This window comes from Poecile atricapillus, chromosome 8 (assembly GCF_030490865.1).
Source record: "Poecile atricapillus isolate bPoeAtr1 chromosome 8, bPoeAtr1.hap1, whole genome shotgun sequence".
Lineage (NCBI taxonomy): Eukaryota > Metazoa > Chordata > Aves > Passeriformes > Paridae > Poecile > Poecile atricapillus.
Genome location: NC_081256.1, coordinates 18571973 through 18599924, shown reverse-complemented (window position 1 = coordinate 18599924; position 27952 = coordinate 18571973). Strand labels below are relative to the sequence as shown.

At 45.6% G+C, this 27952-nt stretch overlaps 1 protein-coding gene across 3 annotated transcripts; it reads right to left on the bottom strand.

Moving 5' to 3' along the window:
* Window positions 1-240: 240 nt before the first annotated feature.
* On the bottom strand, window positions 241-27445 carry AP2M1 (adaptor related protein complex 2 subunit mu 1). 3 transcript variants are annotated; one of them, XM_058843527.1, is made up of 13 exons: window positions 27305-27320; window positions 26371-26439; window positions 25746-25832; window positions 16743-16855; window positions 11090-11355; window positions 9637-9719; window positions 6040-6175; window positions 5802-5943; window positions 3374-3493; window positions 2722-2857; window positions 1909-2006; window positions 1654-1765; window positions 241-1357 (listed from the first exon to the last, which is right to left on the bottom strand). In XM_058843527.1, exons 4-13 carry the CDS (start codon window positions 16814-16816, stop codon window positions 1223-1225), a joined length of 1302 nt encoding a protein of 433 aa, XP_058699510.1. In that variant the 5' UTR covers window positions 16817-16855; window positions 25746-25832; window positions 26371-26439; window positions 27305-27320; the 3' UTR covers window positions 241-1222. The 3 variants fall into 3 exon arrangements, with proteins under 3 accessions (XP_058699510.1, XP_058699509.1, XP_058699507.1); XM_058843526.1 differs by lacking the exon at window positions 25746-25832 and having other exon boundaries at window positions 27305-27367; XM_058843524.1 differs by lacking the exons at window positions 25746-25832; window positions 26371-26439 and having other exon boundaries at window positions 27305-27445.
* Window positions 27446-27952: the final 507 nt, after the last annotated feature.

The window sequence follows — 27952 nt, the reverse complement described above, 5'->3', positions numbered from 1 at the left end:
GACACACTTCACAGAGTTCAGTTCATCCCAGCTGCAGCCCCAAGGAAGGTCCAGAACATCCTCCTTTCTCCAGGGAGCTGCAGCACTGGCAGAGCTGGAAACAAAAGCATCACTTGTCCTTTTCACCTACTAGCCTCCAAGCAGCCCAGGGCTGGGGAAGCAGCACAAGCAAGCCCCAAGACATTGTGGCCCAGGCCCAGGCTCTTGCAGCACCAGTCCCAAACAGCAGCGCAGGCAGCCTTCTCCATTCTACATACTTTATTAGATTCAGAGCTGGACAAATCACAAAGTGTACAAAATGGAGACCACACTACCAGAAGCAGGATTGTGGGTTGCAGCAGCATTCCTATGACCCAGAAGCATTTGGTAGAAGTTTGGAGAGGGCAAGCTGGGTCAGGGGGCTCTTACTGCCAGCTGCATTTGAGATCCCCCAAGGACAGACCCTGTTCACATCCTGACAGAGCTCAGCTGACCCACACTCCCTGGGACAGTGGGGCCATGTCTCCAATTTGTTTGGAAAGGACAGACTGGGTCAAGCCAGCAGTGGATAGGGGTAAATGCTACAAGGACCTGAAATGCTGTGCCACCCACATACACACCAGCAAGAGCCTAAACCCTCATCCTTTTTGGTCACAAACCTTCCCACGGCAGGACTCTATACTGACAACTTTGCAAGAAATAAGGTGGTGGTGAGATTTGGTGAGCCAACCATCTCCTGTGGTGGGGGCCCAACAAACTCACCACCCCAGACATCTCAGACTTTCCAGCAACATCTACCACAACAGCAATAGCTAGTACAGAAGCCAGGGTAACTTCAACTCAGATTTGTCCAGTCTATGTTTAGGTCTATTCTACGAGTACATATGCACAAGAACTTCAAAAATACTAGGATATGATGCAAGTAGTGAGACACCAACAGAAGAGGAGTTTAATGGTGGACGTTCCCTAGAAAGATCACGAGAGGATGGGAGTTAGACTAGCCCTTGCCCACCCTGGGACAGGGAGCAGGAGGCTGATTGCACCCCTGCACACGACTGGGTTCTGAACTTCATCTGCAGCGTGGGTGGTAACTGAACACGGGCAGGCGAGTCCGCTCCCGGGGTGAGCCACAGGGTCTTTCAATCTGCGTTGAGGGGCCAGGCAGACATCTCTGAATGTAGCTGAAGACCGAGGAGAGGCAGAGCATGGCTTGGAGAAGAGGGAGCCTGCCAGCCTGCTGGGGCTAGCATCTGGTCTCGTAGATCCCACTCCTGCCGATGTACCTCACCCATTTTATCACATCGTGGTCACTGTAGTTCAGCTTTGGCTCAAAGACTTTCAGGTAGCGCACCTTCAGCCCAGAGGGTGCAAATGGGACCTATTGAGAGAGGGAAAGGCAACAGAGAGCATTGGAATGGGGGTAAGATGCTCTCCATACACAAATGCCAGAGGACCCCTGGCATCTAGAAATGGACATCAAGAGCCACTGCTCCCTTCACTACTCCCTGCATGCATGGTGCCAGACTCTTGTGGCTCTAAGGGCAATTTTCTTCCATTAGCTTTGCCATCTGGCTGACCTCACCTGTCAGCTTGTCAGAGGGAATGCTCAAACCTGTGGGACTGACACAGCTTCTCCAAGGTTGGGTGTATCCTGAAAGGCAGACAGGTACTCACCTCAAAGTTCATGGAGATGGGAGGCCGAGCCCACTTCTTCTTGTCATTGGTGGGCAGCAGTTCAATCTCCGCACTGATCTGGGATTCCTTCATTCCAGCCATACGTTTTATCCTGTTGGAGAAAGCCCAGAAGTGAGAAGGTGCCAGAGTTTCTGCTCCCTCTTACTACATAATCTCAAGGTAGACAGGAGCACTACACAGAGCCTGCCTCCCCAAGACTTGCCCCTGCAGGCCCGTCCCAACATGCTCACTTACTTCCAAACAATGGCATTCTCACTGGCCTTGTACTTTGCCTTCCCTTTCATGCAGATGACTTGCACTCCACTGGTATTGAGGGGTGTTGGGATCCGGACCTGGAAGCACAGTCTGGTAAGCAGGGGCAAGGAGATTGCAGCCTGGGCATTTTGGGCAGTTTCAGATGGTCTGTCCTGGACCCCTTGGGCCTTGTCTCTCCCAGCTCAGGGCCCAGAGAACATCAGCTACCACAAGGCATCCTAGGCTACCTCTCCAGTTTCTTGCTTTGAAGTACAGGTTCACAATTCCGTAATACACAAAAGTCACTAAAGAACAGGGCAGAGATCTCCATGCTGCAGGAATCCTGGCTTACATTGGGAAGATGAGCTCAGGAAGGATGCCAGGCATTGCAGCAGGCTCTGGACAGCCCAACCTTGCAGCAGTAAGCCTTCTCAGATGGGGACTAAACTGCAAAGCCATCCCTAGCCTGTCTTACACAGCTCACAGCCTGCTGCCTGTCTGGCATACCATCAGATCATGCAGACAGAACATGAAATTTTCACAGTGCCTGAAAAGCTAAGTGAACAGTTGCTGCAGGGATGGAATGAGCTGCCCCTGCCACGGTGGCTGTGCAAATGAAAACAGCTCCCACCTCCCTACTGTACAGCAGCCCCCTCCCACAGCACAGCAGCACCACACATCTAAGAGATACTCAGTTCACCTTTTTAGCCCTGTTCAAGCTTGAAGACTCATCTGTGAGGACTCCACCACAGCGGATGTAAACTAGAAGCATGATTTCTAGGCACAAGATACCACTGGTTTTTCTTCTCTTACCTCTATCTTCTGGGCCAGCAAGGAAGGTTTGAAATTTGATTTGATCACCACCTTCACTTCCAGCTTAGTCCGGCCCACCTCCCGCACCAGTGGGATCACACGGAAGGGAAGGATAATGTCCTTCGTGGTTCGGTATCTGCAGGGATGGAAGCCACAGTGAACTCTGAGGAGGAGTTAACTCCCTTACACCTCAAACTGTATCAGATACCCTCCTAAAGAGATAATCTCTGAATATAGCAAATAGCTGAGAAACCTCAGCCAGAAAGGGAAACATCCCAGAGGGAAACAGCAGTTATGTTCTGTGCTGCTGTAGGGCAGCAATGGCTTCTTGTGGTTTATATCTGGTTCCTGTCAACAGCCTTGTTCAAGGACACCAGTGTTAAACACTAAAAACAACAGATACAGCAAGCTCAAAAGCAAGAAAACCCACATCCAACACTGTGACTGTGGCAAAGAAAACTAAACGCAGCTGGGCTTCCACATTTGTAACACATGGATCTGTGGGACAACTTAGAGATTCCACTCTGAAAAGGTGGGGGTAAGTATGTATTTCTTAAGTGCTCAAGGGCTGCAAGACTGCCTGGGAGCAGCAACACTACTGTAGCAGGAAGCAGATGCCAACACCAGCCTGTTCACCCTGCACCCACAGTACCTCATGAGCTCAAATTCTCCATCTGGTGGAATGAAGCTGATGCTCCTCTCGGAATCAAACTTGCTGAGCCTCACACACTGGTGGAAAGTGCAGTCATCAATGGCAATTGACTGTTTGCCACTAAAAACACAAAACAGAGTTAGAGAAGCACAAGCTGCAGCTCTGGTATCTTGGTGCAGTCAAAATCTGTCCAGGCAGAAACTACTCTACAGAGCATATTGCCATCGCAGGTGTCCGGGAATTGGGGAGGCAGGGAAAGATTTAGGGGACAGCAGCCTCTTGGCTCAGACTTTCCTTGTTTTACCATACAAAAATCATATTTCAGGAAGCTTGTTTTAAAGAATTTTCTCTCTCCTCTCCCCAAAGAGGAGAAAGCTTAGAAGAGTACCCTTACTGTCATAGCCAGCAACACAATGCTTGGGTCTACCTGCCAGCAGCACTCAGTACTGCAAAGGCAACTCTGCTAGCCCAAGTCTTCTCACAGCACAGTTCAAAGGAGAGAAAACACTTTCCTGTCCACAAAGCTATCCCACTGCCACAGAGCCAGGAAATGCCAGGTTCAGAGTCCTCCTGTTCAGAAATCTCTTCACAGCTGTTCATTTCCACACTGCCAGCCGGTGATTCTGAACCAAATCGCCAAAACCACAATATTGTGACATACAAGTCTGTATCTCTCCTAAAAATCTAAAGAGCTACCACCTGTCTATGTAGGTGCACCAGCCTAACCTGTCAGCACTGAACTTGTGCCACGTACTAATTCCTGAGAATACAGGTCCTAGGCCAGACAAAACCCCTCAGCTACTGAAAGGGACCAGATGGCAGGAGCAACAGAGAAGGCAGCAGTGTAGAGAATGTGCAGCAGTGTACTACTATGGTATCTAAGCTGCCTCAACTGCTGGAAGCAACAGGACAACCATGTCCATATGCCAAAATAGTGTGAGAACTACAGCAGGTTTAGCTGCCCTAGGAACCACCACTACCTAAATAAAGGGGAAGCAGACTGATCCCAGGCTGACTGGCTGTCTAGTTACACTACCACCAGTGGTGTGGTTTGTGCTTCAAAAGGAGGAGTTAGTCTTTACTAATCTGTTGCCCAGATGACAACCAACATTAGCCAGCTAATTTGTATTTCTTTGGAAAACGGCTAGGAAAGCCCTCTGCCTAGGACTGCTCCAGGCCTCAGGCAGCATTACTCCAGGTCGGCCTTGCCACAAGCTAGGTCCCAAAAAGCAACTGACAGCAGCTGTCCCTTTTGGTCACCTCTAACTAAATGCTTCTGGAGAGTAACGTCTCCAAGCTGGAGATGCCCACTGGATAATCACAGCTAGCAAGAACCTACAAAGATCCCTGTTCATCTTACTTCTGAAACTCAAAAAAGTAGAGTATTTACTGTCAAAGGCAGTTGACACAGAAGCTTTGGGACAGTGTACTGACTCTTCAAGGCCTGTGCAGTTGATATTTTCACTAGAGAAAATCCTCATTGGGCTCATCAGCCATCACAGGCTCATCCATTTTACTAGCTCAATTCAGATTCAGGAAAGATGGCTTAAAGGTGACAGTGAAGCGATAGCTCTTGGCTTGGTTCTGAGAGAAAAGGCAAACAGCAGCTCAGCTCCATTTACAGGAACCATCATGGAAAGTGTCTGAGATCCAGGTTACATGCATAAGTCACACAAAGCAAGAGACAGGGGGAGAGCAGAGTGCACACAAAGCTGAAGCAGATTATCTACCTTCCCAATTCACTGGGGGTCAGCAAAAAAACAAAACAAAACAAAACAACCAAGAGAAATACAGATGAGTTGCAAATGGTTAGTGAGACAAAAGTGGCAGTCCCTTTGCTTTTTATCTCTTCACCCCAAGCAGGAAAGCTGGAGAAGGCATTAAGAGCTGTTTCCACCTTCAGTGTGGGTATTGACTGAGGTGCAGCTGGGAGGGAGGGTAGCTGGGCTCTCAGAAAGGATGTGTCTCCTACTCACAAGCCACTGATCACCTGTAATCAGCAGGAGGGGTTTCCCCAGTTTTTGTTCCAATTTGTAGGAACAGTCCAGGTAAAGCAGGCAGAGGGATTCTTTCACTATTTCTTGGGAGCACTGCTACTGTTTTTATGATTCAGATTCTCTGCACTGAGCAAAACTGCTAGAGATACAGATTTTAGGAAAACCCGTCTTGGGGAAGCGTTTTCAGGTGTAATAACTCTACACTTTAAACTATGTTTGAATCTTAATACTTAAAAGAACTGTAGAGAAGCCCTCTGTATTGAGGCCCTCAGGCTGACATGACAACTCATCTATCCAACGTTAGCAGTACCATTTGAAGGGAAGAAAAAAAAAAACCCAGCTTTTTGTCTGTCAGATCAGAAAAGCTATTAAGGGCTGCCCTTTCATAAGAGTCCCTGGTGGCAAGTGGTCACCAGGTCCAAACCTCTTACCTTTTCCCCGTTTCATCCGCAGTCCCTTTGCCCTGTTTTTCAATGACAATCTTGTCATTCATGCCGAACTTGCACTCTGGCATTCCACTGAGATAACTCTTCATCACCACTCTGCCAGAGACATGGGCACTCAAAACCTGACCTAGTTAGAGAAGATCAGAGTTCAGAACACTTTCAAGAGTCACCACTCACAAACCCTGAGCAGGAGAAGGATGCCAGCTCAACACCTCCTACTTACCCTGTGGGGACATTAAGAGATTCACACTCTCCAGCACATCAAGAAAGAGTTCATTGCGACGGTATTTGATTCCTTCACGTCTCCATCCAATCTGTCCAGTCACCTGGCTGGTGATCTGGGACTGCTCTTCCTTGGTCTGAAGAGAAGAAATGACATCTTAGACATAAATAAATTCCTCTAAATAAATTCAAAGACTAAGAAACCTTGCTCTGAAACTAAGAGCAAACACTTGCCATTTATTACACATAAATGCTTTAGTCATTTAGATACAGGTGAGGTGTCACACCTCACATGATTTGGTCATTCCCTCCTCAGAACATCAAATTCTATGCCCAACCAAGAATTGGTCATAGCAACAGCAGGGAACATTGTTCTCTTTTGTTAGCAAGTCCATTAGGCTACCTCTTAGTGCAAGGAGGCATGGGCTCCACCAATAGCATTCAAATCATGTCTCAGACTGTCACATCAATCCATATTAAGCAGAGAAGCTTAAAACAGATTGATGTAGCAGTTCACACCATTATCCAACATGAAACCCTAGGGCCACAAGAGAGCTAATCCCCAAGGCCTGTTTCTTAATAACTGCAGTCATAAGAGTTACATACCAACACTAACCCAAAATGCATCTAACAGCACCCAGGCTCTAAGCCTCTGAAAAGCACCAAGGGCTGTGTTGAGAGGCACAGAGAGGTTTCCTACCTGATGCTAGAGGTGGGGTCCAGTCACACGCAGAAAGTCAAGAAGTGTATAGTAGCAAGTGCAGTGTAGACAGGGTTAACAGGCAAGCAGGTCAATAGCAAGAGAAGGGAGGAAGGGAGAAAGAGGCAGATTAGGCTTAAGGCTACCTGAGGACAGGAAAAAAGCAGGTCAGCTCTTTGTTAATTAGGTAGCTAATTAGCACAAACAAGATGAGGGGTTTTGACCTTTAGCTCCCTGCAGGAAACCCAGCACTCCAAGCAGTGAAATGAATTTTCAGACTTGGCCCATTATTGACAATCTCAATGCAAAATGGAGCAGGAGAGACAGGCAAAATACCACTCCCAATAATGTTTTGACACAGAGCAGACTCATGCTGGTGTTCCTAATGCAAATCCTGAATGTCTACCATGTCACAGATGCCCAAACTATGAGAAATACCAAACACTTTGGGCCCTGTATAAAGTGGTATCCTTGTTAATTCTGCTCTTCCACCACAACTGCACAAGACACAAGGGATTCTCCTATAGCAGCCTTGCAGTGGGCCCACAGGGTGGCAGTGCATGATCCCAGCTTCACACATTCTCTTGCCACAGACACGGTCAGTTCCTGAGCAAGCACAGCCACTGCCATATCATTGAAGAGACAGTTTTATATCCCCTGAGAACTGCCTAGCAAAGTGCTCGATACAGTGCACAAAGTACTTCTCTTGTCTGTCCCACAAAAAAAGCACTGCCTTGTTCAATGCTTTGTTCAAGCTGTAGAAGAACATGTAGATTTAATACCCACTGCTCTGTCTTCCAAAGGGACGTTGATCTACGGTAGTGGGCTACTTCAACTGTAGGGACTAGAAGTAAAACTATGTTGCATACCAACACCTTTTAAAACCTGTGTGGCATATCACTCCATTCCCAGAGCACACAGCTAATTCCTTGGTAAGCTGTGCAGCAGTTTCAGGCATGCTTTCAAAGAGAATAAAGCAGATCTTGCAATTGCAAGATCACCTGCCCTGGAAAAAACGCTGTAGCCATACAGGGAGGGCATTCAGAGCACAACAGCTCAGTATGCCTTCAATCTTTTACTGAGAATAAATTCAAAAAGTTGAGTTTGGAAAGTCTGCCATAAGTGGATTTTGCTCCTTAAATTCCTCAGGATGCAAGCTCAAGGAAAGCATCATCAGGAACTAAGCAAAGATAGGGAACACAAATGACACTGTTCAGACCCAGATTTTGTTCCTGGGTACCTGTGTGAATGGGTAAGTCACTAAGTTTAAGTCAATGAGGATCTGAAGGCTAGAAGTACCAGAGTAGAGAGCAGACAAGGAAATATGGCAGGTACTGTTTCAACTGGTGCCCTTATCCTGTGCCTGCAATGGATTACTTCTGGTTTTTGAACTGGGCTGCACAAAATTCCAATACTGAGCACAACAACCGCTTACTTGTGTAAAGCTGAAAACCAAACTCTTCTTTGTAAGGAAAGTAATAAACCTGCTGTTGAATTAAGCATGATGCTGTGACAGTGGTTTGCACACAAACAGCACAAGAGTTTGTTAAAACCAACCAAAAAAAAAGAGCAAGGGAAGGAAGGAAGGGAGGGTGGTGGTAAGTTTTGAGTTTTTCTAGGAACAGGAGCTGATTCAGCTATCTTCAGTGCTGACTGCCCAAACTGTCAGACTGCAGAAGGCCAGAGATTTACACTAGGACTCGTGATGGGGACTGAGACCGGATGCACTCACATCTGGCCATGTTGCAAAACAGTTTGCTGTTCTAGCAGGAAATATGTTGCTTAGGGGCAGCTTCTCTCTCGCCTCCTCTTGAAAATGCAGTTAGTCTTCCTACTAGATTAAGTTTAAAAAGGAATTCTCAGGAAATTAGTGCTGATGAACTGAGTTGAAACAGAGCCTCCAGAGACTGACCTCTGCTAACCTGAACAAAAACAGTCACCAGTAGGCTCTTGTTTAGCCCTTTGCTTCTGTTTGTACCTAAGGCTGAAGCTTTACTGTGCCACAGACTCCCAGCTTTTTTTTTCCTGACTCATTGCTATGCAGGGGAGAGGACTAACTTTTCGGCTAAGTCCTCATTATTGACTTGCACATATGGACATGGTTGACAATATTCCTTGGGGAAATGAGAAACAGACTATGAGTTTCCTTTGAATTCAGAGACTAAGCATGAGCTTATGAGACAGAAAGCCTAGTTTCAAGGGCTGTACCTGAAGTAGGATTAGAGTTAGTTTAAATACATTCCCCAAACCAGTCCAACTAACCATCTTTTTCCCAACAGGTCTTTATCTTTTAACTCTATGTAAACTTTGTTGCAAGGGTTAATACAATGCTAAAAGCACAACAGAGATTCTCATCTCTAACCTAAGAAAGCTCAGGCTGTACTGACGCTGACCTGCAAGGATGCTACAGGCAGAGACAGAGCAACCTAAGCTTCCTGATTTAACAGCAAGATTCACAAGGCTGAAGGTATACTTCATTATAAGGCAGGCATGAAATCCTGACAGCTCTGGTGGAAAACAGACCTGCTCAGTGAGATTCACATGCAAAAGAGCTACTTCTGGTTCAGCAGGTAGATTTGTTTATCCTCTCAGAAGCTGACACAGAGCAGAGCCTGAAGTCAGCAATCATATTTACATCCAAGGGACTGACATTATCCTAGCTCCGGGCTCTTCCTCCTGCATCTTATCATGTACCAGGGAACATGAGGTAACACAGTGCAGGGACACTTAGAAAAAGGTGCCACTGAGATACACCCATGCCAGGGTGTTCTCAATCTATTCAGGCACCTTCCCTTCCATATGGGTCCAAATGGTTAGATGGTAATTAAGATCATACTCTCTTGAATTAACAAAAAATAACCACCAGAGCAGTGCTGTACTCCAAATTCCTCTGATTACCTGACTCTTGATGCCTTGCTGAGTGATGAAAGTCTTCAGGGCCCCTGTTTCAGAGTTCTGAGGATAGCCAAAGTCCAGGATTTCTATAGAAGGGTAAAAGGTTAGTTCAGAGCTACAAGGTATAAACACATCAACTAGGCCAACTGTCCTATAAGGAGAGAGGCAACTAGTGCACATATACTGCTTACACATTGAATTTCTGGCTAAGTTGCTGTAGCATTCCTTACCAAGATAAAAGAATCATTCTTCCTACACTGAGTTCCAGAGCAATACTTTGGAGATGAGGGGTGATGGAAACCTGTGCAAGTGATGAATTTGCCAGCTTTTAAACACAACCACACCTCAGGACTAAGTATCAACTAACCTAGCCATCTGCACAGGGCATACTGAGTTTTCCCAAAAACATCCAAGGGACAATAGACAGCTCATACAACACTATAGCAATTTTATTTTTGTAGCTTTTTAAAAAAAGTTTTGCTCTTATGAAGATGTAATAAAACCCAAAACAGCAGCTGAGTAGTGGCACTGTAGGACGAATGAATGAAAGAGGGAAACAGATGTTAACTACACAGTGCACACCTACTCCCCTCAAAGAGGAAGGGAACAATCCACAAGAGATTTAGAGGGGAAAGAAGACCACTAACATGATACTGAGCAACATGGGAGGTTTGAGCTCACTGTGCCTCCAAGGAGACAGCAGTGACTGACCAAAGCAGAGAACAGGCAGTCTCTTAATCTGCCCTGAGGGAACAGGGAAAACATCAGTCACTGTGACCCTTGGCTAAGAATCCCAGGACACACACGTAGTGCCTTGTCTGGAAAACAAACTGAAAGGTAACTAACACAAAATGCTCATGCCACGTGAAACAGGAGCAGCTCAAGGGCAACCTACACAAGCAGGCTAATATCACAAGCAGTTGAAGCGACACTATTATTAATCTGTGGTGAAATGTGGAGCTGTATCAGTGCGGGAGGGTAGGGCTGGGACAAAGCACATTGGGTTTTATTGATTTCCTGCTCAGAATTGAGCCCAAAAGGCAACTTACAGGGGCAGTCAACTTAAGCTTGGGGTGACTGCTTCCATACACTGCTAGAGCCACCTGGGCACCAGCTGGCCTTAGAGGTGCTACTGACAGTCCTCATTGTATACCCTGGGGTAAGGAAAGCCTGACATCTACACAGGATCCCCTCAGAAGCTGAGCTCCAGTACCAGCTGTCTGTTGTACAAGTGCACAGCTCCCAACATTTCAGGGAAGAGAATCAGGACAAAGTTATGGGCTTGAGGTACCATTCATATTTGCAGTACAGGTGGTGATAGAAAGCTGAACAAGTAATTTTGAGCTCTGCCACGCATGTTAAAAATACTTCAAGGATTGTTACTACATCATACTAAGCTAAGGATTTCAGAATGACCAAGTGCAATAGGCCACAATATGTAGGGGAAACATCTTACCATCCAGCAGCTCGTAGATCAGCACAAAGTTGTTCTTTATGTTCTCCTCACTGATCTTCCCGAAGTAGGCAGTCATCACGTCACACATCTTGTAAAGAAACTCGAATACCATGGCAGCGTTGACATTCTGCTTGGTGACAGCAGCCAGCCAGATGTTGGAGCGCTTGACATGGAAGAAACTTGTGCGGGCGATGTTGGTGACAGGCGAGCGCACCTGCTGCCGTGCGTGGATGACATTGACGCGGAACGCGTCCACGGCATTGCGCCTACGAAAGCACCACCAAAGACGAGTCAGTACGGCGAATGTGAAACCAGCTGGCTGCACAGTTCTGCTCATGCCATTACGGTCAGACACTGAACTACACACACCAAGCTCACCTAGGGAGGGTGCCTGGGGATGTCTCTAAGAGGGACAAGTGAAGGCTCTGAGCAGAGTTAGACACTAAATTCTGTACAAGTTCAAGGAGAGAGAGTGCTACTGGTCTCTAGGGAGCTTGGACTACAGTGTAAGTGTAGTCAGAAGGAGAAGCAAACCTCCATCTGGAGTAAGATGACAAAGAAACTTTCCCTTCAATTAATTTCAACAGCACTCTCAATTGATTGTCATAGCTGGAAACAAACACATTAGCAACATATGGATCAAAGAGTCCAGTTTTGACCAAACACCTAATTATCGTCTATTCTGCATGCCCAGGCCTTCACACTCTTGCCCCAAAGCAAGCTGTAGTCTCCCAAGATATGTGTCAATGGCAGCTTCTCCCAGACATACAACCAAGGGAAAAACAGCAAAATTGGCCTGGGCCACCCAAGAGATGTCAGTGCCCAGGTACACTCCAGAAGGGAGCTTTAGTTCTCAGATCCAGCTCACCTCCATACCCCAAACACCTTGGAGGGCAGGCTCAAAGCAGCAGGAGGATTAGTATCACCGTCATCTTTCCAGTTCCATGTCACCTCAAGACTGCTCTGCTTCAGAACAGGTGTCTTGCACTCAAGAGTCCCCACAGTGCAACGTGTCAGTGCATGGTCCAGGACCATTAACAGCCAAGGGTTCTGCCCCGTGCTGAAAAAGTGCTGTGCAAGCTGCCCATAGATGCTGCCCTCTTTGATCCAAACTGTCTATACACTAGCAACAGGGGGAAAAAACCCTCCTTGTTACACAAGGATTCCAAGTGACATACTGGATGCCAGCTCTTGCACACTGGTCTCCTTATCCTGTAACTATAAGTCAGAATAAACTTCCCAAATTAAATCCACCAATCCTGCGAATACAGGAAGGAAGCCCAAGTGCCTTATATTACATGACCAAAACTTAAAGCAACAGTCTACACACAAAGCCAAGACTCATTTAGTCGTGCTTTATTACTCATACTCTCAGACACTCTGTAGAACAGGGGGTCTGACTGCACCATCAAGGCCATGGTACTGATTATGCAGAAACATGTTTGAGAGCAGACAGTAATATCATCCTTGCAAGCAAGGATACAGGCATACAAATGCTTGTAAGCACTGAGGGTTGTCAACAATCCAACACACAGCTCCAAGTTAGAAAACAAAGGATATTCAAAGGAACATATGCTACCACAGCAGGTGTTTGGTCCTTGAAGGTCTGGGGACATATGCAGAAGTTTCACCAATAAACACACTCCCCCATAAGCAAAATTCTGGCTTTTGAATACTTCTCAGGTTTTACTGTTCCAGAAAGTTTGCAAGTTGGAGTTAAATTAATATTTAATTTCTACTTTAGTTTTTCCGTAAGAAAGCAATTTAATCTACTACAAAATAACAATATCTAAAAGCCCAAATCCTCCCCTCCAATAAGCCTTGCACGGAGAAATTCAGCTTGTTCTGGAGCATTAGCCCTCCTGGCCACAATTCTAACCCACTAAAAGTAGCACCAGAACCAGTCACCAGACTGGTTCACACTACAGGAGAAGCCTCAGGTCAGGGAGGCTTTGCTAGCACACCAGGTGCCCACTGTGCAGTGCCAGTCATGGCCTACCACGCGTCTCTTACCTATTGCTACAGCAGCCAATGAGATGGGATGGACAGAAATGGCGCCAGCGGAGAAAGGAGGAGTGACAGCAACAAGAGAAAGGGTTAGAAACACACACACAAGGCACAATGAATCCAAAGAGATAAGAAGAGACCAATCAGCACCCCCTCCCCCTGCTCCTTGGCACAAAAGGCCAAGGTGGTATTGGATGGACAGTAACAAGCTACAGCAGCAATGAAGCCCTCGCAAGGTACAACACTGACATGCCACGGTCAGGCTGTCAGCATGGACAGGTTTGTGTTTGGCTGAACTTGAGGGCTAACTTGGCATTTAGTCCAGGTGAGCTGCACCTGTATCACAGCAGTGATACCCAGTCTGCTCTGCTAATATAGGTAGCAGGCCTTGGTGTGGAGAAACCCCAAAGCCTCAATCAGAGGCATCACCTGGGGACCGCGCAGTATCCGGTATCTTCTTCCCGGTCTGCCTCAGGACAGAGCTACAAGTCTGGGTGGGAATTTCTATGACAGTATTCCTCATTTGAAGGTGTTTGGGTTGATGCTTTCTGGTTTGGTCCAGCCAACAGGAAATACAGCAAGTTTGATAGAGCTGGAGCACATCTGGAGAGATAGGGCACATCCTGCAGATTCAGACACTGCTCTATCCAGCTTGCACTTTTTCCTTAAGGATCAAGAGCCACAAAGCTGACGTGATGTATTAGAAGCTCAGAAACCAAACACCTATTACATTTAAAGTGCATGCAATTTGTCATGTAAGCTGCTCAGTTTCAAATAGCTTAAGTTTTATTACAGAGCTGCATTCTTAAATGCAGGTAGGTTCTCCAACAACTAAGTCACTGAAGAACAAGGCACTCAAAAATTACAGTGGAACTCTCCACAGTATCCTGAATTATATGCATGGTGTTTAGCTTTTTTTTTTTTTTTTCATAAGGCTGCTTATACATGCAGCTAGCTGCTGTATGGACAGATGCGCTACATGCACCAAAGCCATTCTAAGTTGCAAGCAAAGAAAGTTCAAGTTTTGTGATATTTCTGCCTTTAATGGAGTCAAAAGAGGGATATCCTCGTTGTTCATCACTTTGGTCATTACACCTGAGCTAGTATGTGCTTTTTAAGGCCCTTAAACTGTGCAAGGGGAGGTGTTCTTATAACCACAGATGACCTTTAATACCCCCCCAGCTTGGAAACTGAGGCTTCAGAATGCCAAAGGCAATGGCCAAGACTAAGGAGTCTTATGGGTCAATCACACATGAAGATAGGGAGCAGTTATATTCCAACTTCCTCCCAACAAGCAGGGTGGGTTCAGCCCTCAGCACTTCTGCTTAGGAACTGGAACTGTAACTACACTAAGAAGTGTATAGTATGCTATAAATCTATCACTCAGCTGTTTGGTTAGAGACAGAACTCCTACAGCATTGAGTACAAACGACAGTATCATGGCTATTACTTTCCTTACCTCCCACTGAGGGTTAGGATATTAAAAATTTTAAGCAGACCTGGCATTAATGCTAATATTCAGGCTAGGAAATTGAAAGACTCTAAGTTTCTTGATTACACCATAAGATGAGACATAGCCATTTTATAACAAATTTTTCTGTAAGGCTACACGTTTAAAAAAAAATCTAAACCAGCACTAAAGGCCTGTTTGAGAAGAAATCCAGTACCTTGGGGAGCAAGTTAGGTTAACAGCCAACACCAGCTCCACCTAAGTCACAAGACTGACACTTTCGCAAGAACTGCACAGATAATTTCACTGAAAGGAACACCAGCTCCTCAAGTCCTAGAGAAAACACGGGAATATTTTGGCACTCTGCCAAATGAAAAAGATAGGATCAGGCAGGAAATCTCATTTTCTAGCTTTGTCTGGCCAGGCAGCAGGAAGTACTTTATCACGTACTGAACATAAGGCACTTACTCTGTAAGAGAAATGAGCCAAGATAAAAAGCAATAGAAAGTCATATTAAAAATACCTACTTTGCTCCCCAGTTTGCATCTCCACAGCCATAATGCCATTTAAATCAAAAGGCCTTATTGAATAAACATCAGTTTGAGAACAATCTTGTGCAAACCACAAAAAAATATTTTTACCAGAAACTGCAGTGAAAGTGTCCCTAGCCCCCACCTGAAATATTCTCCAGTTACCTATAATCCAGACTGGCTTGGCTCAGTCACTGTGATACCAGTTTTACAAAGTCAGTCCTGTCATATGAATTGCTCTGAAGAGCTTCAGCTAAGAAGTACTGAAGACTTATGAGAGTTTGTACAGAAGAGGCAAAGCATCATAGCCATTGGCTTTCTGCCTGAGAAATACAATGCTTCCTTGGCTTAGCTATGTGTGGAAGTCCTGGAATAACTCAGTCAACCTTAGAACAGCTACTCAGCTATGTGTGGAAGTCCTGGAATAACTCAGTCAACCTTAGAACAGCTACTTTACCTTAGCTGACCTAGAAAAAGCCAAGAGACTTAAAAGCTCATTACATGAAGCCTCATTACAGACAGTGTTGACTGCTCACTTGATGAAACAGTACAAGCCTTGACCAGCTACTAGTTCTACCTCAACTTTTAACCTCCACTAGACAATCCATAACCAGAAGGGCTATACTCTTCAGACCAGAGTAGTCTGAAGGCAGACTGGCTTGACAGTTTTTTGTAATTTATAGCAACAAGTTATTCTGCAGCACATCCTACCACTGACTATTGTGGAGACCTGGTAGAAACTACTTTCCCCTAAATTGGCCTGCAGGCTCTCTCTCACTGAACTTTGAATTAGCACCTACCACAGCTCTCCCTCCATCAGCTCTGTCTTAACTCTGCCAGCTTAATTACTAACTTCTACCTAATGCCTGTCACTAATGAAAACCCACTAGAAAGAGTAGTGTTCTGCACAAAATCCTTAAATTTAAGGTTTTCAGCCCAAGCAGCACCATCACTTACAGTTCCCTACAGCACTATCCACTGCCTACAAGACACTGTATTTTTAGTAAGATACCTTCTGGAAACTAGCAGCCTAAGGGTTGCACAGATCTAGTCTAAGTGAGCATCATAACACTTGGGGGAAGTGCAACAAGACACCTACAATCTACTGAAGGTCTTCAAGGCTTCTCACAACTTTAGTTACCCAATGAATGCAAGCTTTTCACACAAGGCTGCCATACAAAGCTGGGGGACAGAAAGTCAGCTGTAGTAGTACAGCCATGGTTGCTATGAGACTGCTTGCAGATAAAACTTTCCAAGACCACAGTCTCCTGCATGCCTGCACCTGATGTTAGACATCAGTGCCTGAAATTAATTCAAAGCCCTGGCTATAGTTTGTGGCAGACAGTTCTCACATTACTGCTCCTGTAAAGTTTTAGTGATTACACTGAGGTAGCTCCCACAGTGGCAGTCCATGCTGCTGAAGCATTTGGAATAATGGCCAGATCCCTACCATCCAAAACAAAGTCCCAGGTTTGGCTGCAGGCCATCCTTCAGTGTAGGTGACCAGGGCTTAAACTTCTTTTTTCTAAGCTAAGCCTAGAGCAGCAAGTTGAGTTGCAGTCTTACATGCATGCACAGCTAATGCAGAACAAAGCAGCTCTGGGTTGTTTACTGCACCAAAATGAGACAAAAATGCAAAAACCAGGGATGCAACAGAAGCACTTACCCGATGTCATCCCGGTAGACGCGAGAGATTAAAACCTCTCCTTTGTGATTATAGATGAACAAGCCTCCGATCATGATGGAACTTTAGTCTTCACTTCCCATGTTGCTTAATACCTGAAGCAAGTAAGAGCATATATAAGTAGGCTGTATAGAAACAATTTGCAGCCAGGACTAAAGCTTAAAACTGGCACTGAAATAGAAGCTGTCTTACTTCTCATTCCAAAAAGCAGTATGGACAGATTAAGCCTCAAGGACAAGTATCCAAACATACCTCTTGAATGTGAAAAAAAACACAGGCCTGGAACTACAAGCAAATCAGACCCCTCGCTTCTACTATAAAGTGTCTGTCTCCCTAACTACTGAGATACAAATGAGATGCAAAATTCATCAGATACAAATTCCTAAGTCTTTTTACATGCAGGTCACACAAATGTCTCACATGTCACCAAGCCTATCGCCACATGACAGGGGGCTCCCAGCAGCAAATACATTTCTGTTTAGTACCACTTTTACATAGTTTTTACAAATCAGTGTAAGAGCCTTTGCTAATCCCTAGCAGCCATATCAAGTTGCACTTCAGAATTCAAACTGAGAGCCATTTGGCCACAAGGTACCACTGGAGTACCTCAATCATGACCCACCTGAACTGGGAGACAGTCCCTCAGAAGTTACCCTTCTAAACTGCTGATTTTCTCTTTCTTCAAAGGAAGATTGCTTTGGAAAGAGCTACAAAACTCTCTCCAAAGACATTAGATATTATTAATAGGGTAGACATTACTGATACAGAAGACTTTTTAAAATATATTATACAGCTAATTCACCGGATCCCATTCCTGGAGTTTTAGGCATTCCTATTCACTTAGGTCAAAGTCATAATACCCACAAGCAGCAACTGCTTGGTTGGCTTAGTCCCCAGAAGAGAACTGCAACTCTAACAGGGCAGGTCTTGGGGTGATCACACAGGAGCTGCTTAGCTTGGGCACTGCAAAGCATTAGATAAGAACCATCTCCACGCTGCTCTTTGGGTGGGTTAGCCTACACCCACTAGTCTGGGCTGGATGAAAAGGATAGGGAGAGGCCAACCTAGAGACAGATGCTGACAATGAACCGATATGTGTCTGCTCAGAAATGCTGCAATGACAAAGTTAAAGTGACACAGCCTTGGATGACCTCAAAGGTCAGGAAAAAAAGAGAATACAAAACCAATACACACATCAGAGGGACTGAAGGACTTCTGGATTATCAAGAATAATGTATTCTCTAGAAGTTACACCAAATAAACTACAGTAGCTGCCCATCTGAAGGAAGTACAGCAGATGTGAGTTCTGTGCTAAACCAAGGTTTACACTGCAGACACTACTTTAAATTTCAGCAAGACAAAAAAGAAACTTTAGCTTTCCTAAATCTTTCCACCAACATTTTTAGCTACATCTAGTGACTACTCAAAGAATAACACTACTCGTACTTCTCTGCTACAGGTCTTGAGCTTCCAGATGGCTGCTTATTAAAAGGGGAAAGAGCCCAAAAGTCAGTTAAGTCAAAATAGAAAGAGACAAGTAGTTTTCCCAAAGCTCAGTAGTGACCTTTGTGGCTTTTATTCCCCCATTCTGCTGGTCAAGTATCTCTGGCTACTAACAGGCTGTCTTCTGCCATTTGTCAGTGGCTTCTTGTGGCACTGTCACAAACATATTGTCGTGTCTGAGACTCCAATTAGCACAGAACAGGTTTTCAAATATGTTTTTCTTCCATTCCCAACTGTAACACTTTATAACTTTGGGATACAAGTATTTCATTTACTTCTAAGTCTCTGTAACCAAACCTATAGGCATAGGCAGCTCCAAGATTCCCATGTTAGAGTGTGAAAAGCCTTTTATGGCTGCTTGCTATTTCATGACCAAGGCTACAAACTGTAGGGGCAGCAACATCAGCATTCCCACAGCAAAAGACAATCCCACTGGTCAACCGAACAAACCCAATTTCTCAGTCTTAAGGAAGTGGCTGTACCACACTCACAACTACTTACACACAGTGCACACAGCCCTCACAGGCATGAAAAGGATACAAAGAGGTAACGCACACGGCTGAAACACAAAACATGGAGAACTGGACACAGCTGCCCAACAAGACAGGGAGATGCTGGAACGTTTACAAGGTCATTCACACAGGCCAAACAATGAAAAAAAATGAGAAACATTATGGCAGTGAAAGCAACTTGCTGCCCACTCTAGAAAATTCTTTCCTATTTTCTAGTTTTCTCGTTCCAGATAAGAAACAAGTATGCGCTTTCAGACTCCTACAGTGCCGGTTTCCACATTCAGCTATGGACTATTGCAATCAAAGGTGAAGAGTTCCTGCATTCTCTTTAAGACTTGCATTGTATAGAGCAGCTTCCTGGAAGCTTATGCAACTGGTCAAAGCTGGATCATAAGAATCCTACAAACCCTTTCCAGAAAAATCCTAGAAAGCACATCCTAGTCTTAAAAAAAAAAAAAATCTCCCTCTTGGGTTTTAATGCTACTTAAGTTATTTGTTTCACTATTTTTAGTAGAAAGGAAATGTCTGCTTTGATGAAAACAGGATCAGACATGCAGCATACACAAGACAAAGCCTTTTGCCAGCATGACAAGCCAATCACTTTTTGAAAAAGCCTTGATTTGAATGTTTACTGCATTACTATAAAACACATAGAAGATTGCTGATCAAGCTTTGCATTGGAAATTAAAAGCCTTCTCTTAGGAAGATCTACAAACTTTAAATGTTGACTGAAACAATGGTGCCATGCTTTCTTGTATGTTAGGTTAGAACACATTCTGTAACAGATTTGCTGGAGTTACAGGCAAAAAAATCAGCATTTTTAATTGCATCACAGCACCAGGCAACAGAGTCCACTACTTCCTCATTTTACATGTTAGTAAAAGCATGTTTGATGGAGAGTAGATGGATCATGATTCAAAGGCTTTTAGTCTTCAAAAAATCTTCATCAATGCAATTATATGCTAGGCTTCCTCTTTATACAAAATACCCCAGGAAGAGTTCAAGTTTAGATTGCCCATACCAAGTTAGCTCCTGGTTCCACCTTCACTGGCACATTTAAGAGCTGCACTGGTTCATACTGCAGAGATACAGATGAAGCCAGAACTGCCTCTGCTACTTCATCCACACACCTCCTATATGCACTGTTGTACAATTGTGTATTTTGGATTTAGAGTTTCATTTTGTAGTCCCATCTGCACCTCTTTGGTCTACTTTGCCCTTACTACTCTGAATACTCTCATATCTACACACATCCCGCTGCCACAACTACTGACCAGGAGTGCTCTTATTGTAAATTCTTGTATAGTACAAAACAGAAGTATGCAGAGATCTGCCACCAACCAGCTGATGTGTGCTTGCTGTACTACACTGGTGAAACAACTCAATAAAGAAATTGCTCAAAGTCAGAAAGGGGCTAGCTCTGTGCTACATGAGGCCCTGGTTAACACCTGAGCTTGTACTTTTCCCTACTACTACGAATTTGGCCACAGGGTCAGGACCATTCTGATAGTTTGTTTTATAAGGGCAACCAACCATACATACCTGAGACATGTACAAGCATCATTTCACATGTAGCAGCAGAATGCCTTGATATGAGTTATGATTCTCCTCAAGTTTGAAAGAACCCACAATTCTACAGCTTTAAAAATTAAACCTGAATTCACATTTAAGTACAATTTACCTAATGATTTGTGTTAGACAATCAGTGAAGTGTTCCCAGGTACCAGCAAAGTTACATGGGCTAAACCCAGTGACTAAGGGAAGGGGTTTAGATGACGTACCCAACTGTACCAGCCATCAGTCAGTTCTTTGCAGTAGCTGAGGGACACATGCAGTATCAACCTCTGGCTGCACTCTCATCTAATGGCATCAGAGAACAAGGAGGTCTCAACTATGCAAGACGTTTTAACACAATTACAAGCAAATCTCCCTTGTCTGTTCAACTTCTGCAGTTCAGCATCTTGAAGAGTTCCAGGCATCACAAGCATAGACAGCACAATGGCATCAACACAACTTACAGCAAGTTCAGTTTGGTGCAGGGCTGCTCTCTGTCAGCCTTCACCAAGCTTGCCCATGATGGGGGTTCAGGGAACATGGACAACATTCCAGCCTTTTGTTCAAACCTTGCATTACATCCCTCCAAGACACAAGATCAGAGTGACTACACTCCCTCTCCATGACAGAATTACTTCCATCAGCTAATGGAAGCATGTCCATACAGCTGGAAACTCAAGAGGTGGAGTAAGTAGCCCAGAGATCTATGAACAGAGAAGAAAGCTATACAAAGGACAGAATGCAAAAGAAAGTTGCTTAAAGCTCAGCAAGAAGAATGGCTCTTCAAGATGACAACTGCTCTCCTCGAAGTGGCTGCAGTGAAAACAAGCCTGCTTTGTTTTGATCCTCCTCTGTGTTTCAAGTTTCACAGATACTCCTTTCAACTATTTCAAGGTTACATTCTAACTAGAATGAGGATTTTAGTGGTACAGCTCAGACACAGCACAATCTTCCACATATTTTTAAAATAATTAATAGTTTTCTTTACAGATCAAGCATGGAAGTGAAAGATCCTAGTACTTGCAGTGGTTAAGAACTGCGGAGAAAAGGGCTGAAATTAATTTGAGACTGATATTCAGTGACTCATGGCTGCTGGAATCAGAAGGCCTCAGAATAAAAACTCCAGCACAGGAGATGGGTTCATCTGCTCCCTGTGCATTAGCGACATGACTCAGAAAGCATTGCTCAATCAGCTTTCAATGACTCATTCTGCTGCTCTCCAGTCAGCCTTTTCTAGGGAGCTTGCTCTACACTGTTTCTGAGTTTCCTCAGCCTAATATCTCACTGTCAGACACAGCTTAAGAGCAAAGCCCACCATTTCTTGAACTGTTTACCACCAAGTGCCTGGAAACCGGGATGACTCTAGCTGAAACCTTTGGGTTAATGATCCATCAACTGCATTTTCAGAGCTTTGCAGCTCCAATCCTTCTGTTCCACTAGCTCGAACATATGGCAACCTGCTCCACACCAGTAGCTTACAGCCCTGTTTTCTACTTACAGTATGGATGGATTTATTCTAGTTAAGGTACAGGGATAATCCACATCTATGCTGAATTCACACCAGTTGGTGAGTAACCACCTCAATTTAGGAACAACAGCCCTCTCCCAACACACTTTGCATTCTTCAAGCAGCTACTGGGGTAGATGTAACATCTGAATGCAGCTCCTACAAATAAAAAAGGCCAGTAGGCTTCCTACCCTCCTGTCAAGTGCTCACATCCCCATATACTTCCATTTCAACCTATAAACAGAAAAAGAGCATGAAGAACATCACAGACAGACCACACACTTGTATACATGCTTATAAACCCACCAGCAGTTCAGATGACATGGAAATGACTTTTCAGAATGCCTTTTTGCTCAAGTGAAGATAAGAGCATTAAAATATACCTTCAGAGAAATTGTGACAAAGTTAAAGCATTAAGACAGCCAGCTACGAAAAAAAAAAAAGTATATGTGTAAAAACAAAGGCTGGGATAAAGATTTTAATGCATTTCAGTAGTTACATAACAGAAAAGCAGGAGGATTAGCTGGGCCTACAATGACTGACACAGTAACATGCACTTTCCTAAGAATCACACATACTCGACTCAAATCATGTCTCAGTGCTCCCACTCTGCAAAGGGGATATGCAATAAACATCCCTCTCTCAAACCACCAGGACATGCTGGATGAAGTTCCAGAAGTCAGTCTGCAGCAGGTGAGCTGCAGACCATAACCAAGCAACTCCAGAGAAAGATAAAGACATAATAAAGCAGAATATCTGAAAAACTGCTTTTGCCTGCTGATTCTATCATAGATGGAAAATGCTCTGTTTACTAGGTCTGATGTAAAAACAGGTGGTGACTCCAAAAGTCAGATTTCATCCTTTCAGTGACTCCTACTTGGAATGGATGGGTGAAGTCAGGAGCACAAGTCAGGCAGCAGGATCCTGTTGCTGGACTGTCAGTTTCACACATGATGGGATGCAACAAGTGGCTGGACTGGGAGCTACCTAGTGAGATGAGACACTAAACCTGCACTTAGGAAGTGGAGATCCAGCACGTCCCTCCTGCAGCAGGAGAGAGCCCAGCCTTCCTCTTCCATATCCTCTTCATCAATTCTGACTTATAATAGCTATAGAAAAATGAACAACACGCAGCACGGAGCTTTCTTAGACTAAACAAAGCACATGTAAGGAATCAACTAACCAGCACAGTTTGTTCCTCCTGCAGCTGTTTAGCTGCAGCAACTCTTTCAGAACCACCACAGCACACAGTACCAATGTTGCAGTTTCTGTTCAGTGCAGCCTTCCATGGTCTCTCTGATTGAGAAGCCACAGCATCACACCAGCAGTAAGACACAACTGCAGTATCAGTCATCTGTTCATAAGGGTATGAAAGACTAAGCTGAATTGTAGCCTAAATCCCAGATACACAGATATTCAAATGAGTTATTTTCTCCAATACCTTTGTACCATAATCTGAGGTCCTTCATATGAAACCACACAAATTATTAACTCTTCCCTGCACCAAGAAAGACAGTGACTTCAACCTACACCATAAACTTTGGAACACAGTTCTGCGCCTTTTGTAACTGTATTTGCACAAGTGAAAACAAACAAGCTGATCTGCTCAAATTTGCTTAGGAAAAAAAGTTAACTTTTAATCAGTTTTCTTCAGTGGTAAATGGAACATGGCTGCACTAACTCCAGTTTCACATGCAAGGCAAGAAGTAATGGTTCTAGCTCCTGAAGGATCAGGAACTCTCTGGAAGAAATGTGTTACTAGCAATGTAATGTGCCTACAGCATAATGATACCAGATTCACCATAAATTTTGGGTGTATACTGGTATTTCTGCCTTAGGAAAGCACAAACACATTTCTTTGTATTCTTCCATGACAGCTTCTCTAAGCCTAGTATAGACAGAAGTTGAACTCTTGAGCCAGGCCTGTTTGCTCTCATGGCATCTGCTCAGCAAATCCTCTGTATCCTCTCTTCAGAGGCACAGTGGTGACACAGCAGGTCAAGAATAACTGCTCAGGAGCAATGTGACTGCAGCAGTTCTTAGGCTGCCCGTAACAACATAACTACAGTTTCACATTATCACCCCAACTGTGCCAGGATTTGATGAGTACCAGCAGCATCACCAGTGAGCACATCTGTCCACTCATTTTAGGGGGCAACTTTGGGATCAGCTGTATTTTCCCAAGCCAGCTGAGTGGGTGATATTCTTACCACAGAGATACCTGTCCTGAAAAGTCTGGCACTACAGGTGGCTTCAACCAGCCATTGACTGAGGCTGGATGAGCAGATATCAAGACTACTGCTCACCTGCAGAGCCCTTTTGGCCACAGCCCTACTGTGAGATAGGCCACGAGCTTCACTGAGTTTCCTGTACCATCCAGGACAGGGTACGAATAAACACAAGTTGATCAGTAGTGAGCCCAAGACCCAAGACTTGGACTTTGTCACTCCCACTATGGGGCCAGAAGTTTCCTACAGCACAGACATCACTTAGTTTGAATGCAAACAGGAATGCTGATTTCTGTAATCTACAGAGCACATCCAGGAAACAGCAATCACAAGTCAGTTAATAAGCTGGTGTAAAGCAACCAACCCCTTCAGTAGTCTATTAAAAGACAGTTTGGGTTCTGACTTAACAGTAAGTAAGACTTCTGTGCATTAATGAGCTTATCTAACTAAGCAGTTCAAGGTACATTAGCTGCTGAGTTCTCATCCAGGAAGAAAGCAGGAGAGGTATTGAAGGCAAATCACCAAATGCAGACATTTCTGCATTCCAGAAATCAGTATGATCTTGGACAAGTGACAGTAGTTCAAGCAGGAGGTGCATTAGTCAAGCTGCCCTCGCAAAGTGAAGTTGGAAAAACAACCATCCTTTCAGCTAGCACTAGCCATTATCAACCCAAAAGATTAAGGCTCAAAACAATGCCATCACCCCACCAGCTAATCTGAGCATCTAAGCTTTGCTTAGAGGGCTGCATTAGCCACCTTCCAAGGAGGTCATGGGCTGCGCTTGGTTTTAAACAAGAGTAGCTGCTATCACCTCATCCTGGGGAAGACAGGCTGCATAATTTACTTAAGGGGCATACCCTGAGCTAAAGAGCTCCTGAGATAAACCCATCAGTTTCAGAGAAACTGTTCCTATTTTAAACACAATCCCATAAATCCCCATAACCAGTGGGCAGGAAGAGAAGCACGTTCTCTTACCAGGCTCTCCTCCTACAGCCCACTTCTTCATGCCATACTGCACGCAGCCAGTCTGAAGAGTAATAAGAGATGAATACTGACACAGGGAAACACAAGAAGCTCCCTTACTCCAGTAAAACATCACAGGTACAGCATTTAATATACCTCTCTGCCATATTTTGAGCCCAACCTGATGTGAACAGTCCCCATGCCTTTTTCTATTTCTACCTGTTCTACCAAAGCATTTCTAAAGTCAGTTTGAACTACTTGCTTTTTACTCTTGAGCTAGAAACCTGAAAAAGTGATATGCTTCCTACGTGTCTTCTAACAGAAGAGGTTAGAGGCACAGAGTGGAGTTTGAGTAAGAGCTTGTACTCTGAAGACCACTAATGGTCTAGGTGCCCTGATGTGTCAGCTTTTCTCTCACTACTCTTACTGGAGAGCAGATAACTGCATTTCACATTCTGTGCCTCAGTTTTTAGCTGAGCTGTCAACCTCCTGCCAAGATCAAAATAATATATGACTTGCCAGTAACTTTTGACTCAGTAGGTCACTCCCTAAAGGAAAGAAACAGACTCTGCCTCACAAACCAATTATATTTTGGCACCACAGGCCATCCTCCAGTTGGCCCCAGGAACAGCCTTTAAATACTCTAATGGTCTTCAGCAGAATAAGCTTAGAAAACCAGTGCAAGATATTGTTCTGCAAAAGATAGTCTTAGCTTTACCTTTTTTTGATGCAGGGACGAAGCAAGAAGTTTAACTAGGGTTACAGGAAGTTTCTTTATAAAGCCTGTTTTGTTTAGTGACTGTTCCTGTTCCACAAAAAAAAAAAAAAAGGAAAGAGATAGTATCAAGCAAGCAAGCAAGAATGCATGTCCAGTCTCCAGTGTTTCAAAGAACTCAAGATGTAACCCTTTACAGCCTCAAGATTCAATTCTCCAAAAGCCAGGACTGTGCTCTTTTGGGACGAGGAAGCAGCCGGCCATGACACCCTTCAGACATCCCAATGCTCTCCCTGGAACATGGCCACTCTGCAGCCCAAAGAACACCAGGTATCTTTGTCACTAGATGTCAGTAAAATGGCATTTCCTACAGAAGAGGAGTTATGCTTCCCTTCTGACAGGAAAAATATGGAAGTAGACAATTCGTCAGCATCTCTTCAGATTTGAGATTGTCCCTCCAAGCAAAACTCACAGGGACACACACAGCTTTTACTATAGGAAAAAATAGTAGCTACAGCTCTGACAGCATTCAAGTCAATATTGCCCAACCAAACACCACATGAGCCCATATACAGTTAGAAGCCTGCAATACCGAGACTTCCAAGCCACAGAAGCCATCCAGACTCACCTATCTGGGCAAGTTCCAGGCTCAGATTTTGGCAGCCTGAGGCTAAAACTTGATAGCAGCTTTGTCATACTAAAGCAAGCAGAAAACAGATCATGGACTCACACAGCTTATGGAGAGAACACTAGATCAAAAGCAAGTCATTTCCCAGCGGGGAAAGAAGTCAACTGCACTGGGTGACAAACACAGGCTGCACTTCTTGCAGTTTTACTGAATCCAAAAACCTAGTCCTGGGAAGAATGGATGTGGAAATGCATCCAGAAGAACCGCTGGACAGGAGCCTGCTTTAAGCCTCAGAATAAGCAGTTCGGCATCAGCAGCGCTGCGTTCTGCCTCAGCAGGTTTTCCACGGAGGAAGCAGAGTGCAAGCTATGACCCAGCTAATTCACATTTGGATCAGTAGTACATGCAGATAATTTTCGGTGAAGTTCCAGCCCGATCCGACTGAAAAAAACCTTTGCTCACGATGACCTGACGCATCGGTGCCGGTCTTCCTGTGCCACACACAGCCCGACCCCGTCCCCACCCTCCCCCGGTACAGCACCGCAGGGCTGCCACACAGGTATTCCAGCAAGAGAGGTAATTAACAGCTGTTAATAATCCCCCTGAGCACGAATGATGGGGTCGCCCAGCACCCCCTCAGAGGAAGCTGAGAAAAAGCCCTCCCGGGCGGCCCTGCTTCTCTCCCTCCCTCCCGGCTCCGGGGGCACTCTCGCGTCCCTCCCAAGGACAGCGAGCAGGACACCTCGCCCTGCAGCCTCCTCCCCACCCTTGGGCCTGCAGACCCTAACCAGCTCCCAGAGAGCCGCCACCCGCGGCAGCTCGGCCACCGTCCGGGCGCGGCCGCAGAGCGAGCCCGACCGCAGGAAGCCGCCCGGAGGAGGGACGGGGACCGCACAGCCCGGCGGTGCACGGAGCTCGGCCCGGGGCGCCTCACCTGCCACTGCCACCGCCGCCGCTGCTCGCCGCCCCGCGCCCAAGATGGCGGCGCCGCCCCCCCTCACCCCGCGCCCCCCCGCGCACTGCAGAGACACCGCGCGCGCGCCCCGCCCGCGCCTCTCCACTGCGCGTGCGCTTCCGTAAGGAGGGGGCAGCGCGGCAGGGGCGGGACAGCTATTTCCGCGCAGGGCATGCTGGGAGTTGTAGTCTGTGGCGGGGCGGGGACAGCATGGTAGCTGCGGTCAGTGAGCGGGTGGGCCGGACGTGCGCTCGGGCAGGAGGCCGCGCTCGCCCTGTAAAGTCCTGAGGGTGCCACACCCTTCTAGAGGGCTGCTAGCTCCCGCTGGCCTCGTATGCAAGCGTTTCACTCCCCCGCCCAGCACTCCTCCGCCACGGGCCAGCTCCTGCGGTCGGACTCGCCCCTGGTTCTCCCCGCAGTGCTGCCGCTGGAAATGGGGACCCAGAGAACCCCGAGAGCCCCCCCCCCCCCAGGCCCTGCTCCGGAGAGACTCAGCCCGCAGCCACCCTCGGCAACCCGGGAAAAGACAGCTGGCACAATGGCACAGGATGCCCTCATGCTGCTGGGATCTTGCTTTAGAGCAAAAGGCAGGAGGAGGGAAGAGGCTAGGGGAAAAGAAGAAACGGA

Bases quoted from the DNA above. Each gene is read 5' to 3' on its own strand.
- AP2M1 (XM_058843524.1), bottom strand. From the start codon at position 16,816: ATGATCGGAGGCTTGTTCATCTATAATCACAAAGGAGAGGTTTTAATC. The intron at 11,356-16,742 runs GTAAGTGCTTCT...GTGCTTTCGTAG, and splicing joins GTCTACCGGGATGACATCGG to GCGCAATGCCGTGGACGCGT. The intron at 2,858-3,373 runs GTACTGTGGGTG...CCATCCCTGCAG, and splicing joins GGAGAATTTGAGCTCATGAG to ATACCGAACCACGAAGGACA.